Raw genomic sequence first — 18,210 nt, forward strand, 5'->3', positions numbered from 1 at the left:
ATCCAGAACCAGTGTTCTGTAACTAGTGATCTGTCTGGCTAACTAGAACCAGCCTTCTAAGACTGTGACCTGCATGGCTATCCAGAACCAATGTTCTGTAACTAGTGATCTGTCTGGCTAACTAGAACCAGCCTTCTAGGACTGTGACCTGCATGGCTATCCAGAACCAATGTTCTGTAACTAGTGATCTGTCTGCCTAACTAGAACCAGCCTTCTAGGACTGTGACCTGCATGGCTATCCAGAACCAATGTTATGTAACTAGTGATCTGTCTGCCTAACTAGAACCAGCCTTCTAGGACTGTGACCTGCATGGCTATCCAGAACCAATGTTATGTAACTAGTGATCTGTCTGCCTAACTAGAACCAGCCTTCTAGGACTGTGACCTGCATGGCTATCCAGAACCAATGTTATGTAACTAGTGATCTGTCTGGCTAACTAGAACCAGCCTTCTAAGACTGTGACCTGCATGGCTATCCAGAACCAATGTTCTGTAACTAGTGATCTGTCTGGCTAACTAGAACCAGCCTTCTGAGACTAGTGACCTGTATGGCTATCCAGAGCCAATGTTCTGTAACTAGTGATCTGTCTGGCTAACTAGAACCAGCCTTCTAGGACTGTGACCTGCATGGCTATCCAGAACCAATGTTCTGTAACTAGTGATCTGTCTGCCTAACTAGAACCAGCCTTCTAAGACTGTGACCTGCATGGCTATCCAGAACCAATGTTATGTAACTAGTGATCTGTCTGCCTAACTAGAACCAGCCTTCTAAGACTGTGACCTGCATGGCTATCCAGAACCAATGTTATGTAACTAGTGATCTGTCTGCCTAACTAGAACCAGCCTTCTGAGACTAGTGACCTGCATGGCTATCCAGAACCAATGTTCTGTAACTAGTGATCTGTCTGGCTAACTAGAACCAGCCTTCTAAGACTGTGACCTGCATGGCTATCCAGAACCAATGTTATGTAACTAGTGATCTATCTGGCTAACTAGAACCAGCCTTCTAAGACTGTGACCTGCATGGCTATCCAGAACCAATGTTCTGTAACTAGTGATCTGTCTGGCTAACTAGAACCAGCCTTCTGAGACTAGTGACCTGTATGGCTATCCAGAGCCAATGTTCTGTAACTAGTGATCTGTCTGGCTAACTAGAACCAGCCTTCTGAGACTGTGACCTGCATGGCTATCCAGAGCCAATGTTATGTAACTAGTGATCTGTCTGGCTAACTAGAACCAGCCTTCTAGGACTGTGACCTGCATGGCTATCCAGAACCAATGTTATGTAACTAGTGATCTGTCTGCCTAACTAGAACCAGCCTTCTAAGACTGTGACCTGCATGGCTATCCAGAACCAATGTTATGTAACTAGTGATCTGTCTGGCTAACTAGAACCAGCCTTCTAGGACTGTGACCTGTATGGCTATCCAGAACCAATGTTATGTAACTAGTGATCTGTCTGGCTAACTAGAACCAGCCTTCTGAGACTAGTGACCTGCATGGCTATCCAGAGTCATCGTTCCAAAACTAGAGACCTGCATGACTCTCCAGAACCAATGTTCTGTAACTAGTGATCTGTCTGGCTAACTAGAACCAGCCTTCTGAGACTGTGACCTGCATGGCTATCCAGAGCCAATGTTATGTAACTAGTGATCTGTCTGGCTAACTAGAACCAGCCTTCTAGGACTGTGACCTGCATGGCTATCCAGAACCAATGTTATGTAACTAGTGATCTGTCTGGCTAACTAGAACCAGCCTTCTAGGACTGTGACCTGTATGGCTATCCAGAACCAATGTTATGTAACTAGTGATCTGTCTGGCTAACTAGAACCAGCCTTCTGAGACTAGTGACCTGCATGGCTATCCAGAGTCATCGTTCCAAAACTAGAGACCTGCATGACTCTCCAGAACCAATGTTCTGTAACTAGTGATCTGTCTGGCTAACTAGAACCAGCCTTCTAGGACTGTGACCTGTATGGCTATCCAGAACCAATGTTATGTAACTAGTGATCTGTCTGCCTAACTAGAACCAGCCTTCTAGGACTGTGACCTGTATGGCTATCCAGAACCAATGTTATGTAACTAGTGATCTGTCTGCCAGAGACTAGTGATGTACAGGGCTATCCAGAACCAATGGTCAGAGGCTAGTGATGTACAGGACTATCCAGAACCATTTGTCAGAGGCTAGTGATGTACAGGGCTATCCAGAACCAATGGTCAGAGGCTAGTGATGTACAGGGCTATCCAGAACCATTTGTCAGAGACTAGTGATGTACAGGGCTATCCAGAACCATTTGTCAGAGACTAGTGATGTACAGGGCTATCCAGAACCAATGGTCAGAGGCTAGTGATGTACAGGACTATCCAGAACCATTTGTCAGAGGCTAGTGATGTACAGGGCTATCCAGAACCATTTGTCAGAGACTAGTGATGTACAGGGCTATCCAGAACCATTTGTCAGAGACTAGTGATGTACAGGACTATCCAGAACCATTTGTCAGAGGCTAGTGATGTACAGGGCTATCCAGAACCATTTGTCAGAGACTAGTGATGTACAGAACTATCCAGAACCATTTGCCAGAGACTAGTGATGTACAGGGCTATCCAGAACCAATGGTCAGAGGCTAGTGATGTACAGGGCTATCCAGAACCATTTGTCAGAGGCTAGTGATGTACAGGGCTATCCAGAACCAGTGTTCCAAACCTATTGAAAAATTGCTTTATCTGACTTCCAGGCCTTTGTATAATCGCTACAGAGTTAAAATAAAGTTTGGCACATTGAATACTACAGAGATTTGATCTGTGAATATTGGTGTTTCCAGTAAACAGATCTGATCTGTGCTATATTACACACAGCAATAATACATATTCTATTGGGCTTGGTGAGAAACACAGATGGAAGGGAATAAGATAAAACAGCATTTAATTTAATAAGCATTTAGTATTTAGAATCTACAAACCAATGAATTAAATGCGTTCGACATATCATATTGTGCATTGCTGGCTGTGCGGTTTTCAGTTCCACTGCGCATATCTTCTAGGTCGACCTTCCGAGGTGATTTTTTGATAATTTGCCGCGATAAGGGATGGATAAAAAAGAGTCACTGGGTCTGTTTCTTAAATTCAATCAGCATTTGTTTGTAAATACTGATGTTCTGAGGGTCTGTGAAGCCTGGGCATCTGTCTGCCATTTGTGTGACCCGCTGGCCCTCTCCAATCACTACAACTGTCTATTTCTATATTGACTTTTGCCACGTTGTAAAGGGCGAGTTTGTGGAGCGGTGTGAAAGTAATAAACAAACCTGAGTTGACAACCGGGACCCTGAGTGTTTACAATGAGAGAACTACAGGAACCAGTGACTGCTGGTGCAGAATACATCTTACACACTGAACAGCTGTCACCAGTGCAGTATGTATCTGCCTGCGGCATGTGCTCTGCACATACAGCAATAACAGGTAGCGCCACCTACAGGCTGGCACCAGCAACATTCTTCATACTGTACCCGATAATGCTCCTGTAATGTATCTTAATTTTTCTGGTTCCTGGGTAATTTTGACATCCAGTTATTCATTATAATTAATTAATGCACAGAACACTGCACAAGCACATTTGTTACACTGTTATTTGTCTATAGTGACCCTGAGCCAGCTGGACTGACAGATACAATCACTGCAGTGTTACATCTCTGGCTCCAGCTGGGTGTTACATATCACACACACTTGTCATGTATATTATAGGTTCAGGTCTTATGTTTAGCCAAATCACTTCCCAACAAAGGCTGGTAAGTGGCGAACTACAAGTGCTAGCAAACACTGTATTTTCTATATATAATGAGGTGCATCTACATGTAAAGGAAGAGACAGACTGAACAGGAATTCTGGTAGTTCTTTAACACAGACCCAGTAACGACTGGCGAATAATGTGTTTTATTTGGGAGTTTATATCTAGTGAATATTATAGAGAATTGTTTTGGGGCGTAACTCAGAATGAAGGGGCCCATTGTAACATTAGGAAGGGGTCCGATCCCCTCTTCACCTGCCCACAAAACACGGCTCTGTGAGGTGAGCAGACACTCGCACCTGTGAGTATGGCTACTTTATTTACATAGCCATCAGCTTACATTTTATGTTCCTGACACTCGAACACTAATTTGTTCTGTGATTAGGGATAAGGATTAAAGCTGCTGGTGATGCCTATAACAAGGCTGCAAAATAAAGGGAATTTAGTTCAGACATTTCTATTTTCCTGATGCTAATATAGTGCAAAATGTCTCATAATCTGCAACACATAATAGAAGATGCACACTTCCCAAGGTACTCTCCTGCGACACATTATCCCTTGGGGCACTCCTGAAATGAATTTCCCAGGGTGCTTTACAGCAATGCACTCCCTGGGGTGGCCATCTGCAAATCATATCTCCATGTGCCCTCTCACAATGCATTTTTCAGGGAGGCCTCCTGAAACGCATTTCTCCACCTATACATTTCTCAGGGTACATAGCTGCAACGCATTTATCTGGGTGCACTCTTGCAACGCATTTTTCCAGGTGCACTCCTGCAGCACATTTCCTGGCAACACATTTCTCTGGATAAACTCTTACTACGCATTTCTCTGCATGTACTGCTCAAAGTGTTCTCCAGCAACGCGCCCCAATAAATTGCAAACATTGTTGTCCAAAATCCACCTGCAGTAATACCACTACCAACCGGACATAATACAAGAGACTTGGACATTAGATATGAAAGATATAGAGACACAGGAATATGAAGTAATCTGCAATATTCTTCTATATCCTTTTCCATTTCTTCATTCTGCCCATGTCTATCATTGCTGTCTGTATCACACTCACACTTGCCAGCTCTGCTAAAGTACTACTCCCCCATCATGTATGAAATGTCTGTAATACTCCCCCATCAAGTGTAAGATGTGTACTACTCACTGCAGCAAATATGAAACGTACCATATCAGATATGTACTACTGATCCCAATGTGTACAACTCACCCCATCGTGTCAGCTTCTCAGCCAGAGTGGTGTAGACTTGACTCATCAAGAGAATAAGGACTAAATTCACCATTGAACTGCTGATATTGGCGATATTTCCAGCCTAAAAAAAATAAAAAATGTTACAGAAAGCACTGACCTAGTGAGCAATATATCATTACCCTGACCTAGGGGGTGATATAACAATGCATCCATGCAGGGGGACGATATAACTGCATTATAATATCCTAGATGCATACAGTCACGTGAAGGCCGATATAACAATACAGTCATGCAGGGGGACAATATAACTATCCATCTAGGAGACGATATTATAATGCAGTCACATAGGGGGCGCTATAACACTGCAGTCACGTAGGGGGCGATATAACACTGCAGTCACCTAGGGGGCGATATAACACTGAAGTCACGTAGGCCACAATATAATACTGTAGTCACGTAGGGCACAATTTACATTGCAGTCACATAGGGGGCGCTATAACACTGCAGTCACGTAGGGGGCGATATAACACTGAAGTCACGTAGGCCACAATATAATACTGTAGTCACGTAGGGCACAATTTACATTGCAGTCACATAGGGGGCGATATAACACTGCAGTCACATTGGGGGCAATATAACACTGCAGTCACATAGGAGGTGATATAACACTGCAGTCACATAGGGGGCAATATAACACTGCAGTCACGTAGGAGGTGATATAACACTGCAGTCACATAGGGGGCGATATAACTGCAGTCACGTAGGAGGTGATATAACACTGCAGTCACATAGGGGGCGATATAACACTGCAGTCACGTAGGGGGCGATATAACACTGAAGTCACGTAGGCCACAATATAATACTGTAGTCACGTAGGGCACAATTTACATTGCAGTCACATAGGGGGCGCTATAACACTGCAGTCACGTAGGGGGCGATATAACACTGAAGTCACGTAGGCCAGAATATAATACTGTAGTCACGTAGGGCACAATTTACATTGCAGTCACATAGGGGGCAATATAACACTGCAGTCACATAGGGGGCAATATAACACTGCAGTCACATAGGAGGTGATATAACACTGCAGTCACATAGGAGGTGATATAACACTGCAGTCACATAGGGGGCGATATAACACTGCAGTCACGTAGGAGGTGATATAACACTGCAGTCACATAGGGGGCGATATAACTGCAGTCACGTAGGAGGTGATATAACACTGCAGTCACATAGGGGGCGATATAACACTGCAGTCACATAGGAGGTGATATAACACTGCAGTCACATAGGGGGCGATATAACACTGCAGTCACGTAGGAGGTGATATAACACTGCAGTCACATAGGAGGTGATATAACACTGCAGTCATGTAGGAGGTGATATAACACTGCAGTCACGTAGGAGGTGATATAACACTGCAGTCACATAGGGGGCGATATAACACTGCAGTCACGTAGGATGTGATATAACACTGCAGTCACGTAGGATGTGATATAACACTGCAGTCACATAGGGGGCGATATAACACTGCAGTCACGTAGGAGGTGATATAACACTGCAGTCACATAGGAGGTGATATAACACTGCAGTCATGTAGGAGGTGATATAACACTGCAGTCACGTAGGAGGTGATATAACACTGCAGTCACATAGGGGGCGATATAACACTGCAGTCACGTAGGATGTGATATAACACTGCAGTCACGTAGGAGGTGATATAACACTGCAGTCACGTAAGATGTGATATAACACTGCAGTCACGTAGGAGGTGATATAACACTGCAGTCACGTAAGATGTGATATAACACTGCAGTCACATAGGGGGCGATATAACACTGCAGTCACATAGGAGGCGATATAACACTGCAGTCACATAGGGGGCGATATAACACTGCAGTCACATAGGGGGCGATATAACACTGCAGTCACATAGGAGGTGATATAACACTGCAGTCACATAGGGGGCGATATAACACTGCAGTCACGTAGGATGTGATATAACACTGCAGTCACGTAAGATGTGATATAACACTGCAGTCACGTAGGTAAAGTATGGTGAATTGCAGGGACTATTTTGCACCTGTTATATGGGAGGATAAATTATTGGGATATTCTGTTTGGTCCAACACTTGCTGAAGAGCATACTAGTGGCTGCGTGTCATACCTGAGTCATGAGGATGCTGTTTCCCGTGTGATACATCATCATGCTTACTATCCCACGGTACATGATGACTGAGACCAGGAAAATCATCACCACACACAGCTGGGGAGAGAAGGCGATAGATGGCAGACATTATTATCTCCCTGATCCTATGTGCACAGGTATAACTTACCTACCTGATCCCACCTGCACAGGTGTAACTTACCTACCTGATCCTACCTGCACAGGTGTAACTTACCTACCTGATCCTACCTGCACAGGTGTAACTTACCTACCTGATCCCACCTGCACAGGCGTAACTTACCTACCTGATCCTACCTGCACAGGTGTAACTCCCCTACCTGATCCTACCTGCACAGGTGTAACTTACCTACCTGATCCCACCTGCACAGGCGTAACTCACCTACCTGATCCTACCTGCACAGGTGTAACTCCCCTACCTGATCCTACCTGCACAGGTGTAACTCACCTACCTGATCCTACCTGCACAGGTGTAACTTACCTACCTGATCCCACCTGCACAGGTGTAACTTACCTACCTGATCCCACCTGCACAGGTGTAACTTACCTACCTGATCCTACCTGCACAGGCGTAACTTACCTACCTGATCCCACCTGCACAGGTGTAACTTACCTACCTGATCCTACCTGCACAGGTGTAACTCACCTACCTGATCCCACCTGCACAGGTGTAACTTACCTACCTGATCCTACCTGCACAGGTGTAACTCACCTACCTGATCCTACCTGCACAGGTGTAACTTACCTACCTGATCCCACCTGCACAGGCGTAACTCACCTACCTGATCCTACCTGCACAGGTGTAACTTACCTACCTGATCCCACCTGCACAGGTGTAACTCACCTACCTGATCCTACCTGCACAGGTGTAACTTACCTACCTGATCCCACCTGCACAGGTGTAACTTACCTACCTGATCCCACCTGCACAGGTGTAACTTACCTACCTGATCCTACCTGCACAGGCGTAACTTACCTACCTGATCCCACCTGCACAGGTGTAACTTACCTACCTGATCCTACCTGCACAGGTGTAACTCACCTACCTGATCCCACCTGCACAGGTGTAACTTACCTACCTGATCCCACCTGCACAGATGTAACTCACCTACCTGATCCTACCTGCACAGGTGTAACTTACCTACCTGATCCCACCTGCACAGGCGTAACTCACCTACCTGATCCCACCTGCACAGGCGTAACTCACCTACCTGATCCCACCTGCACAGGCGTAACTCACCTACCTGATCCCACCTGCACAGGCGTAACTTACCTACCTGATCCCACCTGCACAGGCGTAACTTACCTACCTGATCCCACCTGCACAGGCGTAACTCACCTACCTGATCCCACCTGCACAGGCGTAACTCACCTACCTGATCCCACCTGCACAGGTGTAACTTACCTACCTGATCCTACCTGCATAGGTGTAACTTACCTACCTGATCCCACCTGCACAGGCGTAACTTACCTACCTGATCCTACCTGCATAGGTGTAACTCACCTACCTGATCCTACCTGCACAGATGTAACTTACCTACCTGATCCTACCTGCACAGGTGTAACTTACCTACCTGATCCTACCTGCACAGGTGTAACTTACCTACCTGATCCTACCTGCACAGATGTAACTTACCTACCTGATCCTACCTGCACAGGTGTAACTTACCTACCTGATCCTACCTGCACAGGTGTAACTTACCTACCTGATCCTACCTGCACAGATGTAACTTACCTACCTGATCCTACCTGCACAGATGTAACTTACCTACCTGATCCTACCTGCACAGATGTAACTTACCTACCTGATCCTACCTGCACAGATGTAACTTACCTACCTGATCCTACCTGCACATGTGTAACTTACCTACCAGATGCCACCTGCACATGTGTAACTTACCTACCTGATCCCACCTGCACAGCTGTAACTTACCTACCTGATCCCACCTACACAGGTGTAACTTACCTACCTGATCCCACCTGCACAGGTGTAACTTACCTACCTGCACAGGTGTAACTCACCTACCTGATCCTACCTGCACAGGTGTAACTTAGCTACCTGATCCCCACTGCACAGGTGTAACTTACCTACCTGATCCCACCTGCACAGGTGTAACTTACCTACCTGATCCCACCTGCACAGGTGTAACTTACCTACCCGATCCTACCTGCACAGGTGTAACTCACCTACCTGATCCTACCTGCACAGGTGTAACTCACCTACCTGATCCTACCTGCACAGGTGTAACTCACCTACCTGATCCCACCTGCACAGGTGTAACTTACCTACCTGATCCCACCTGTACAGGTGTAACTTACCTACCTGATGCCACCTGCACAGGTGTAACTTACCTACCTGATCCTACCTGCACAGGTGTAACTTACCTACCTGATCCTACCTGCACAGATGTAACTCACCTACCTAATCCTACCTGCACAGATGTAACTTACCTACCTGATCCCACCTGCACAGGTGTAACTTACCTACATGATGCCACCTGCACAGGTGTAACTTACCTACCTGCACAGGTGTAACTTACCTACCTGATCCTACCTGCACAGGTGTAACTTACCTACCCGATCCCACCTGCACAGGTGTAACTTACCTACCCGATCCTACCTGCACAGGTGTAACTTACCTACCTGATCCTACCTGCACAGGTGTAACTTACCTACCTGATCCTACCTGCACAGGTGTAACTAACCTACCTGATCCTACCTGCACAGGTGTAACTTACCTACTTGATCCTACCTGCACAGGTGTAACTTACCTACCTGATCCTACCTGCACAAGTGTAACTTACCTACCTGATCCTACCTGCGCAGGTGTAACTTACCTACCTGATCCCACCTGCGCAGGTGTAACTTACCTACCTGATCCTACCTGCACAGGTGTAACTTACCTACCTGATCCTACCTGCACAGGTGTAACTTACCTACCTGATCCTACCTGCACAGGTGTAACTTACCTACCTGATCCTACCTGCACAGGTGTAACTTACCTACCTGATCCTACCTGCACAGGTGTAACTTACCTACCTGATCCTACCTGCACAGGTGTAACTTACCTACATGATCCCACCTGTATTTGTGCAATTCCTCTACACACAATGGAATATATTACTGTATGCACATTATTAAATCACATGCAGTATAGTATAAATTACACATATCTGAAGAGTTCTGTGTCGGTAGAAAGGATGAAATGTGATGATGTCACTGCACATATTAATGTAAATAATTTGTGTAGTATAGAATTATATAATCCCACATGTTAGTTTCAGAACATGGCAGAGACTGTTTTCTGTAAACTTTACCCATAAACCAGATCCTGTACTATTCCAGGATTTTGTAGGTTTCATAGAGTTAGAACAAGATTTGACAATTTAAGGGATTATATTATAATGTAAAGATGAAAATCTGAGTTGTTATAATATTTGGGCCAATGTATTACATTTAATGGAAATTTATGTATATAAATGTTTATCACACATTTCTCCTTCCCAGGAATCCTGCGCACTTCCCCTTGTCAACAGCCTCATTAGCATTGTGACACGCCCTCAATCCACCTATTGGGGAAGGTCTGTATCAGAGCTGTCAGTCATACTCTGCCTGTCAGTGGCCTTATTAGCATGCTAATACCTGAATAATCCCCATAAAAAACATCCACCCGCAATGCCAAAAAAAGAAAACATTGTTAATATTTAATCAAGTGATGAACAACAGTTTTGGGGGGTGTCTAATATTCAATCAATGTATATTATAAAACTGTGGTTGTCTTGTTTTTACACTTTGGTATAATGGGCAGGGGTCTTAGGGGGTGGTACTAAAGGCGGGATGAGCGCTTCCACAGTGCGCATCCTAAAGACGGTTCTGCCTCTCCGCACACTGGAGCGCACATTTAGTTTGTTCAGGTTGTACCTGACTATGGCGAGGAGGTGCTCACCTTACATTGGGTGGACCATCAAGGTGAAGCTCAAACTTTACAAACTCTATAAAGATCTTATTAACAATAAAATGAATGCCTTGGATCCCCAGTTTGTGCTCCATCCCATGCCCCCAGGTCCTGAGCCTTCCATGTATTCACGTCTCAATATTCAGCCTCTAACTCAAAGTGTCCCAAACTTTGTTCTACAATAAGTTCCGTTATGAACAGGTGCGACCACCTGGACTCTGTGGTGAGATTGGGCCACTAGTTACTCTGAAGGAAGAGGTTCTAGGAGTCTCACCATGATCACTATCACCATGGATCCAGTGAGGATTCGGGACAGCCGGTCTTTGTCCGGAAAGTAGGGTTCCTTCACTCCTGTAACTGGGTTTTGTTCCATCTGAGGAGCCATCGCAGCAAACTCTGGGCGGGGACGTTCCTGGATATGGGGGGATAAGTGTCTTACGTTAGGTACAACCAAACTGAAAGTACGACAGTGCCTCCTAGGCCTTCCTAAATTCCCATAGCTGATTAAATCTCCTCCACCTTGTATGCCTGTGTCTATCTTATCTTATTCATAAGTGGTCTTTAAAGTGTACCTAACACACACACAGCGGAGGTGGCCATTGTTCGGGCTAAACTCATATTCATGACAACGCAGCCTATAAATTCATCAGGAGCAAGTGGCATCACTGAGAATAAATTGCAGAGTTTTAGGACAAGCAGACTCGCCTCATCCTCCTGGTAGTCCATGCAGTCCCAGTGGTGAGCCAGAGTTGCGTTCTTCCTCTTCCAGTACTCCAAGAAAGTTACCGCCCAGAAGGACATGAAGACGCTGAAGAACACAGTCCCTGGGTGATCAAACAGATACCCCACCTGAAGAGTACAAGATGTGAGGCATAAGGGGATCTCCATGAGGCACAGGGTCTCACAACATACCAGCGACCAGAACACACCTACCTTGGCCATGGGGCAGATCTCGGAGATGTACCAGGTGTCACATGTGTCACACAGTGGGCACATCAGGTACTTCTTCTCACTCTGGCATACCTCCTGCCTGTGGGGCATAACGTAGAGTCCTCTGTTACTCTCTCACCTGTACCGGATTTTGTCATGCAAGACTTGCCAGAGCCCTCACACTCACGCTGCTGTGTTACTCCCCATGGTCAGGAGGCCGGAAATAAAGACGCAGGTCCCCACAACAGCAGCTGGAAGTAACCAGGTCGTGTAGAACCCTAGAGGAGGAGAACCGGTCTGACTGGAATGGACCATGTTATATATACTGACCATAATCTCATTACTCTACCTGTCCACTAGGTGGACACCAATGTTATGTTTAATAAAGGCCAACATGAGACCAGAGAAATGATTCTGGATGGATAGTCAGCTCTTTGTCTTCCCATCACTGCATACTGACCCAATGATTAGTAGTGGATGAGCTAGAATAACACTCGAATACTCAACAGGAGAGATCTAGAGCTTGCATTCTGTGTCCAAATTAGGTGGTGTTTTACTTTAGTACATAGCGCTATCCAGTGTGAGCTCCATGATGTTACACCAGGAAGATTAGTGAATGTATATAGGTTCATTCAAGTCTGTAGATATAAGGGATGAGATTCCTGTATGCACTATGAGCCATACATTTATTTACAGAATTATTATATGACACATACCCAACCAAGCAAAATATATCGCCACCTTCTCCCCAAAATACTCCCGGATGTGGTCCAGTGGCTGGTACTTGTACCATTGGGACCAGCGGGCCCAGTATTGGTAGAGGATCTGGCGGGGGTTGAGGCTCTCAGGGGCCACCCTGTACTCTGGCATTTCATAAGGGCCCTGTCGGGAAAGGAAGAAGATGACAGAAGGGGTAACTATATAACAGCTCCTGTCTGAAATGTTAGTGCTGGAACAGAACCCTGATGGCCTCATCTGAACGACATGCCACCTTACACCTCACACCCAGAATTAGGCTTTTGGCACCCCTAGACTGCTTGCTCTTTGCAGCCCCATCCTCCCTTCTGCTGTAGCTGTCAATGCTCTACATCCTATATGTATAAACTGAATGAGCCGTATTTACACATGTTTATAATACAGCCTCCATATAATTTCTACCGCCTAGACCTGGGCCAATGTGGCCTTTCCAACAAACTGGATCTGTCAGTGCTAGGAAAGCTTCAGACGTATAAAGTGACCCACACTTGCTTGGCCATGGTAGGCCACCCTCCCGGGATCCCATTTCAATGTCTTCTGAAGTGAGCGGGCAATGACGACGCATGGTGCAAATTGCATTATAACGCAACAAGGGGCGGGACCGTGTTTACACCCCCACACTTGTCCCTTGGCCGCACTCACCTGCCACAGGTACACACAGGACCCAAGTCTTTATCTGCGGGATAGTGGAACAGTCCCTTAAAATCAGGACTGACCCACCTAAATTGGGAGGTTCAAAGTCGTTTCGCCACAAGTAACTGATAGTTATATTCGCTTCACTAAATCTCATTCATATTGTCTATATCTATTTATATGATCAGAATCCACAGCTGCGAGACTTATTTATATTTTTATATTTGTATCATTTTTTTATTTCACTGTTTCATTTTTATTATTTTCCAGTTAGCATTATCTATTCAAACACTTGTTAAATCTATTTAATTATTTAATTATTTCTCCTTCATTAATTCTCATCTGTATCTCAGATTGATCCAGATATGGGGGTGCCCACACATTGCCAGCCACCGGTCTATGTGCCTCACTGGAGGATGGTGCCTCTCACCTCATGAAGGGGGAAGGCTGCAGTATATATTCCGTCCTTCAGCATCCGCTCTATGCCGACCTCCGCATGCTTGCGCTTCCCATACAGAGTGCGTGACAGGATCTCGTAGAGCTGAATGTGGGAGCACAAAGAAGGATATTTGGTGCTAATTACAGGTGGGTTTAAATTAACATTCAGAGATATAAGTGGAAGGGGGTAATATCTGCCGTTACACAGGGTGCATAATAATGGCACAGTTTCTATATAGGTATCATACATCACTGTTACATAGTTACTAAGAAGCAGCATAGAAGCACTATATGTATCAGCACAAAGATGGACAAAGTTTTCATCTAGACCTTCATTGTTTCCTGTTATGTATCAGGGAAATTGCAGCAGAAACTCATTAACCAAGTACAAAATTAAAGTCTATGCTATTCATTAGAACATATCACATATTTATTTGGAGAGCAGAAAGGGAATTAAATTAAAAAGATAAATCAGGTAAAAAAGTAAATAACTAAAACATAAGCACTTCTGACATAAATATAGTCTAGTGTTATTGTATCATTAGTATGTTTAACTTTGTATTATATTTTATACTACATTCTGCTGTACTGTACCATGGTTATATTACCATATTCCACAGTGCAGCAACATTATTATATTTTCAGACAATGTCAGTGTATAATGACAAGGCCATGGTGAAATGCGTCAGCATGACAATGGTGTTTCCGCTGGATCCCAGACGCAGCTACTTACAATGCGGCTTCTCTGAGTGTTTGTGAAATACGTTGCATGACACTGGCTGCCCAGAAACCTGAAAAGTACCAAAAAAACACATTTTGTCTGTGTCAACTTCAACCAACGTATTGAACTGATTTTTTAAAAATGATCATTTCATTGCTACAAATGGTCTTAAATTAAATTATAAAATGACAGCATATATTTATAAACACATGAAAACGTCTTTGTGAATTTCTCTGTTTTACAAGTTGTGGGATCTACTTAAGATTATACTAGATAACTTTTACGTTTAGATTTGTTTTATAAACTCCATTAAAAATTACATACAAGATTGATACAAACTTATCCCACATTAATATCTAGTTTTCTGATTAGAAGCAGAGACTTTTCTGGACATCTCACTTTTCAAGACAGAAAATTGGGACACCAATAAGAACAATTATCCATTCTAATCAACCTTTTCAATGTCCATTACTGGAAGTCTAGAATGAAGATTTCAAAGTCAATTAAATCTCCTGTAACCCTTTCCCTCTCTACAAACACCAGACATTACTTGGTAAATAGTTTTCATGCAGGAGTGAAACTAATTTGTTAGCAGATGGTGTGCCTCCCCCGTCAAACCCCCATGCAGGAGCAGTGGGACTAAATGCTCACCTCCTCCAGCTTACTGATGCTCCCTCAAATTATCAGACTGTGGCTGTTGTAATGTAGGGGATGGATGAAACTGGTGTAACAATATAAGCGGCTTCCTATTGGTTACTATAACAGCAGCCACAGCCTGCTCAGTGGAGGGAGCTTCAGTGAGCTGGAGGAACGGATATAACGTCTGCTTCATACACATGCACAATAGTGACTGAGGAAAAGTTACATATCAAAATCACACGTCACACACAAGTGGCTGTAACCGCCACTTGCTGGTTCATATTTAGAGCATGTAAGCATTTTACAGACGTGCACTTGGGGTATAAATTATGCTGCAGTACAGAAGGCGCACAGTACAAAGGTATGGTCTAATTTGGGTTTATACTTCTGACCTGTAACAAGTTTATATTCAACAGAGAGTTCCCTATTTTTGCTAATGATCAGTATCCAGTCTATCCTGCTTTTTGGCTGCTCACCTCTGCAGCTTGGATCTGCGGAATGCGCATGTGTAGTAATCTAGCGGCTTGTTGGGCACACGCTGGTACATGGGGTTCGGGATATACAGTTTCTGCAGGAACCTGTCAGATGTGTTGTTGTCTGGGTTTGGCTGAGCCTACGAAACAAGATGAAGAAGAGGGATATAAAGTGGGTCTGTCATGGGGTGTACCCAATCTTCTTTTTATTTAAAGGTTACTAAGGAATGTTCTCAGTAGCATCCTCCTCCCACCTATTCAACCAAAGAGGGGCTGTTGTAGCACCCCGTATCCTAAACATGGCTGCTCTCCCCCACCCCTATGTCATGTGATAAGCAGATGCAATGTTACATTTCTTTAGTTTTGGTGATCCCCGTGGTAACATGTATATTGAGGGGGGTCAGACCTGGAGGGGGGCTCTCATACACAACTCCTCGGCATAGTACACCAGGACTTCCCAGGGAGCGCTGACTTTCAGGTAATGCAGAGATCTCCGCTCGCTCAGGGTCTGTTCCTGCAGGACAGACAGACGTATGTTAGTAAATAGGCCCCCCCTGTGGTGTCTGCACAGGAACGGGTCACATAAATACAGACACAATGTAACTCATCTGTTATTCAAACTGTAACAACCACAAAAACACGGAGGCGGGAAATGCAAGATCGCGGAGAAGAACATTACATGCCTCAAAATCACATTATGAACAGAAGATGTCAACTTAGTACAAAAGTGGAATACAGTATATAGAGGTACAGCTCAATAGACAGGTTGATCAATGAGAAAAGGAATACAGTATATGGGGATACAGCTCAGAACAAAGGTGGATCAGTGAGGAAAAGGATATAGTATGCAGTAAATGGAGGTACAGCTCATTGCAAAGGTGGATCAGTAAGGAAAGAGATATAGTAAATGGAGGTACAGATCAGTACAAAGTTGTATCAGTGAGGAAAGAGATATTGTATTCAATATATGGAGGTACAGCTCAGTACATGGTGGATCAGTGAGCAAAGGGATATATCATACAGCATATGGAGGTACAGATCCGTACAAAGGTGGATCAGTGAGGGAAGGGATATGGTATACAGTAACTGAAGGTACAGTTCAGTACAAAGGCGGATCAGTAAAGAAAGGGATATAGTATACAGTAACTGAAGGTAAAGCTCATTACAAAGGTGGATTAGTGAGGAAAGGGATATGGTATATGGAGGTACAGCTCAGAACAAAGGTGGATCAGTGAGGAAACATATAGTATATGGAGGTACAGATCCGTACAAAGGTGGATCAGTGAAGAAAGGGATATGGTATACAGTATATGAAGGTACAGCGTAGTACAGATATGGATCAGTAGAAATGAATACAGTATATGGCAGTACAGCTCAGTACCGCATATGTAATACTATATAAGGACATATGACAGTGCTGCAGGTTTCACCTTTTCACAGAGCAGTCCGGCTTTCAGCAGGTTGCGGTGAAATCGTCTCCGGAAGTTTTCATGTGCGGCTTTACCCCTCCGTCTGTGGTGCGGCTCCCTGTGCTCCGATCCTTGGGCTGAGCTCTTTGTCTTTTGCTTCTTGGAATGAAGTTTCTCCTCCCAAACCAGCACGAAGTCTGCAGCAAGTAACACACAATGCTATGGGTGGTCTGCGCAAAGGGGTCCCTCATTCCTTTTATACTAAGCATCTGTATATCAGCAGAAATTCTCACTGAATGGGCAACATGCACAGTATCATCATCATCATCATCATCTATTTATATAGCGCCACTAATTCCGCAGCGCTGTACAGAGAACTCACATCAATTCCTGCCCTATTGGAGCTTACAGTCTAAATTCCCTAATATACACAGACACACAGAGAGAAACTAGGGTCAATTTGATAACAGCCAATAAACCTACTAGTATGTTTTTGGATTGTGGGAGGAAACCCACGCAAACACGGAGAACATACAAACTCCACACAGATAAGACCATGGTCGGGAATCGAACTCATGACCCCAGTGCTGTGAGGCAGAAGTGCTAACCACTGAGCCACCGTGCTGTATTACTTCTGTTTTATCTATATGCTGGGTGTAATTCTCAGTATCTTCTTGTTCTGTATTGACGGACAACTACACAGTAACTCCCAGTATCTCTTATGCAAACAGTTACACAGTACCACTTCCCTTGTATTTAGTATCATTTTATGAACTTACCAATTGGGGTTTTCCCATCTTTGAATAAATTGCCACTGAAGTTAGGAACGTACAGGTCTGTAGATGGGATGTATATGGGATCTTCATCGTCATCATCATCCTCTCCGTACTGCGCACAATAGACAGTATGTGACAATAGTGAGTGCAGCATTCGCAGCCTCCATGACAGGTCTGCACTTCCCTGCCTTCACTTAGAGCTTGAACACGTGGGCGTTCATTAAACTCTTGTAAGTGTAATGTAAGTGAATGGACCTGTACACACATGCTTTCTGACACGTGGACGCTGCCTGCAGTGTTTATAAGTGAT

General features: G+C 44.5%; 2 protein-coding genes across 4 annotated transcripts in view; one reads left to right on the top strand and one right to left on the bottom strand.

Annotated features, from left to right (window-relative positions):
* LOC142107755 (anoctamin-7-like) overlaps window positions 1–18,210 on the bottom strand; it is a 33,690-nt gene that overhangs the window by 14,193 nt on the left and 1,287 nt on the right. For all 3 annotated transcript variants that reach the window (XM_075191363.1, XM_075191362.1, XM_075191361.1), the window contains 13 exons: window positions 17,904–18,012; window positions 17,146–17,321; window positions 16,122–16,229; window positions 15,719–15,855; window positions 14,616–14,673; window positions 13,875–13,985; window positions 12,772–12,937; window positions 12,243–12,333; window positions 12,059–12,155; window positions 11,831–11,974; window positions 11,400–11,537; window positions 7,153–7,251; window positions 5,004–5,106 (listed from right to left, as the gene is read on the bottom strand). In XM_075191363.1, coding sequence (XP_075047464.1) covers window positions 5,004–5,106; window positions 7,153–7,251; window positions 11,400–11,537; window positions 11,831–11,974; window positions 12,059–12,155; window positions 12,243–12,333; window positions 12,772–12,937; window positions 13,875–13,985; window positions 14,616–14,673; window positions 15,719–15,855; window positions 16,122–16,229; window positions 17,146–17,321; window positions 17,904–18,012 — 1,537 coding nt within the window. The remainder of the gene's footprint in view (window positions 1–5,003; window positions 5,107–7,152; window positions 7,252–11,399; window positions 11,538–11,830; window positions 11,975–12,058; window positions 12,156–12,242; window positions 12,334–12,771; window positions 12,938–13,874; window positions 13,986–14,615; window positions 14,674–15,718; window positions 15,856–16,121; window positions 16,230–17,145; window positions 17,322–17,903; window positions 18,013–18,210) is intronic.
* LOC142107405 (uncharacterized) lies at window positions 7,301–9,187 on the top strand. The gene has a single exon (XM_075190837.1). The coding sequence runs from the start codon at window positions 7,301–7,303 to the stop codon at window positions 9,185–9,187; it is 1,887 nt and encodes a 628-aa protein (XP_075046938.1).

The sequence above is a fragment of the Mixophyes fleayi genome, chromosome 11 (genome assembly GCF_038048845.1).
Source record: "Mixophyes fleayi isolate aMixFle1 chromosome 11, aMixFle1.hap1, whole genome shotgun sequence".
NCBI lineage: Eukaryota > Metazoa > Chordata > Amphibia > Anura > Limnodynastidae > Mixophyes > Mixophyes fleayi.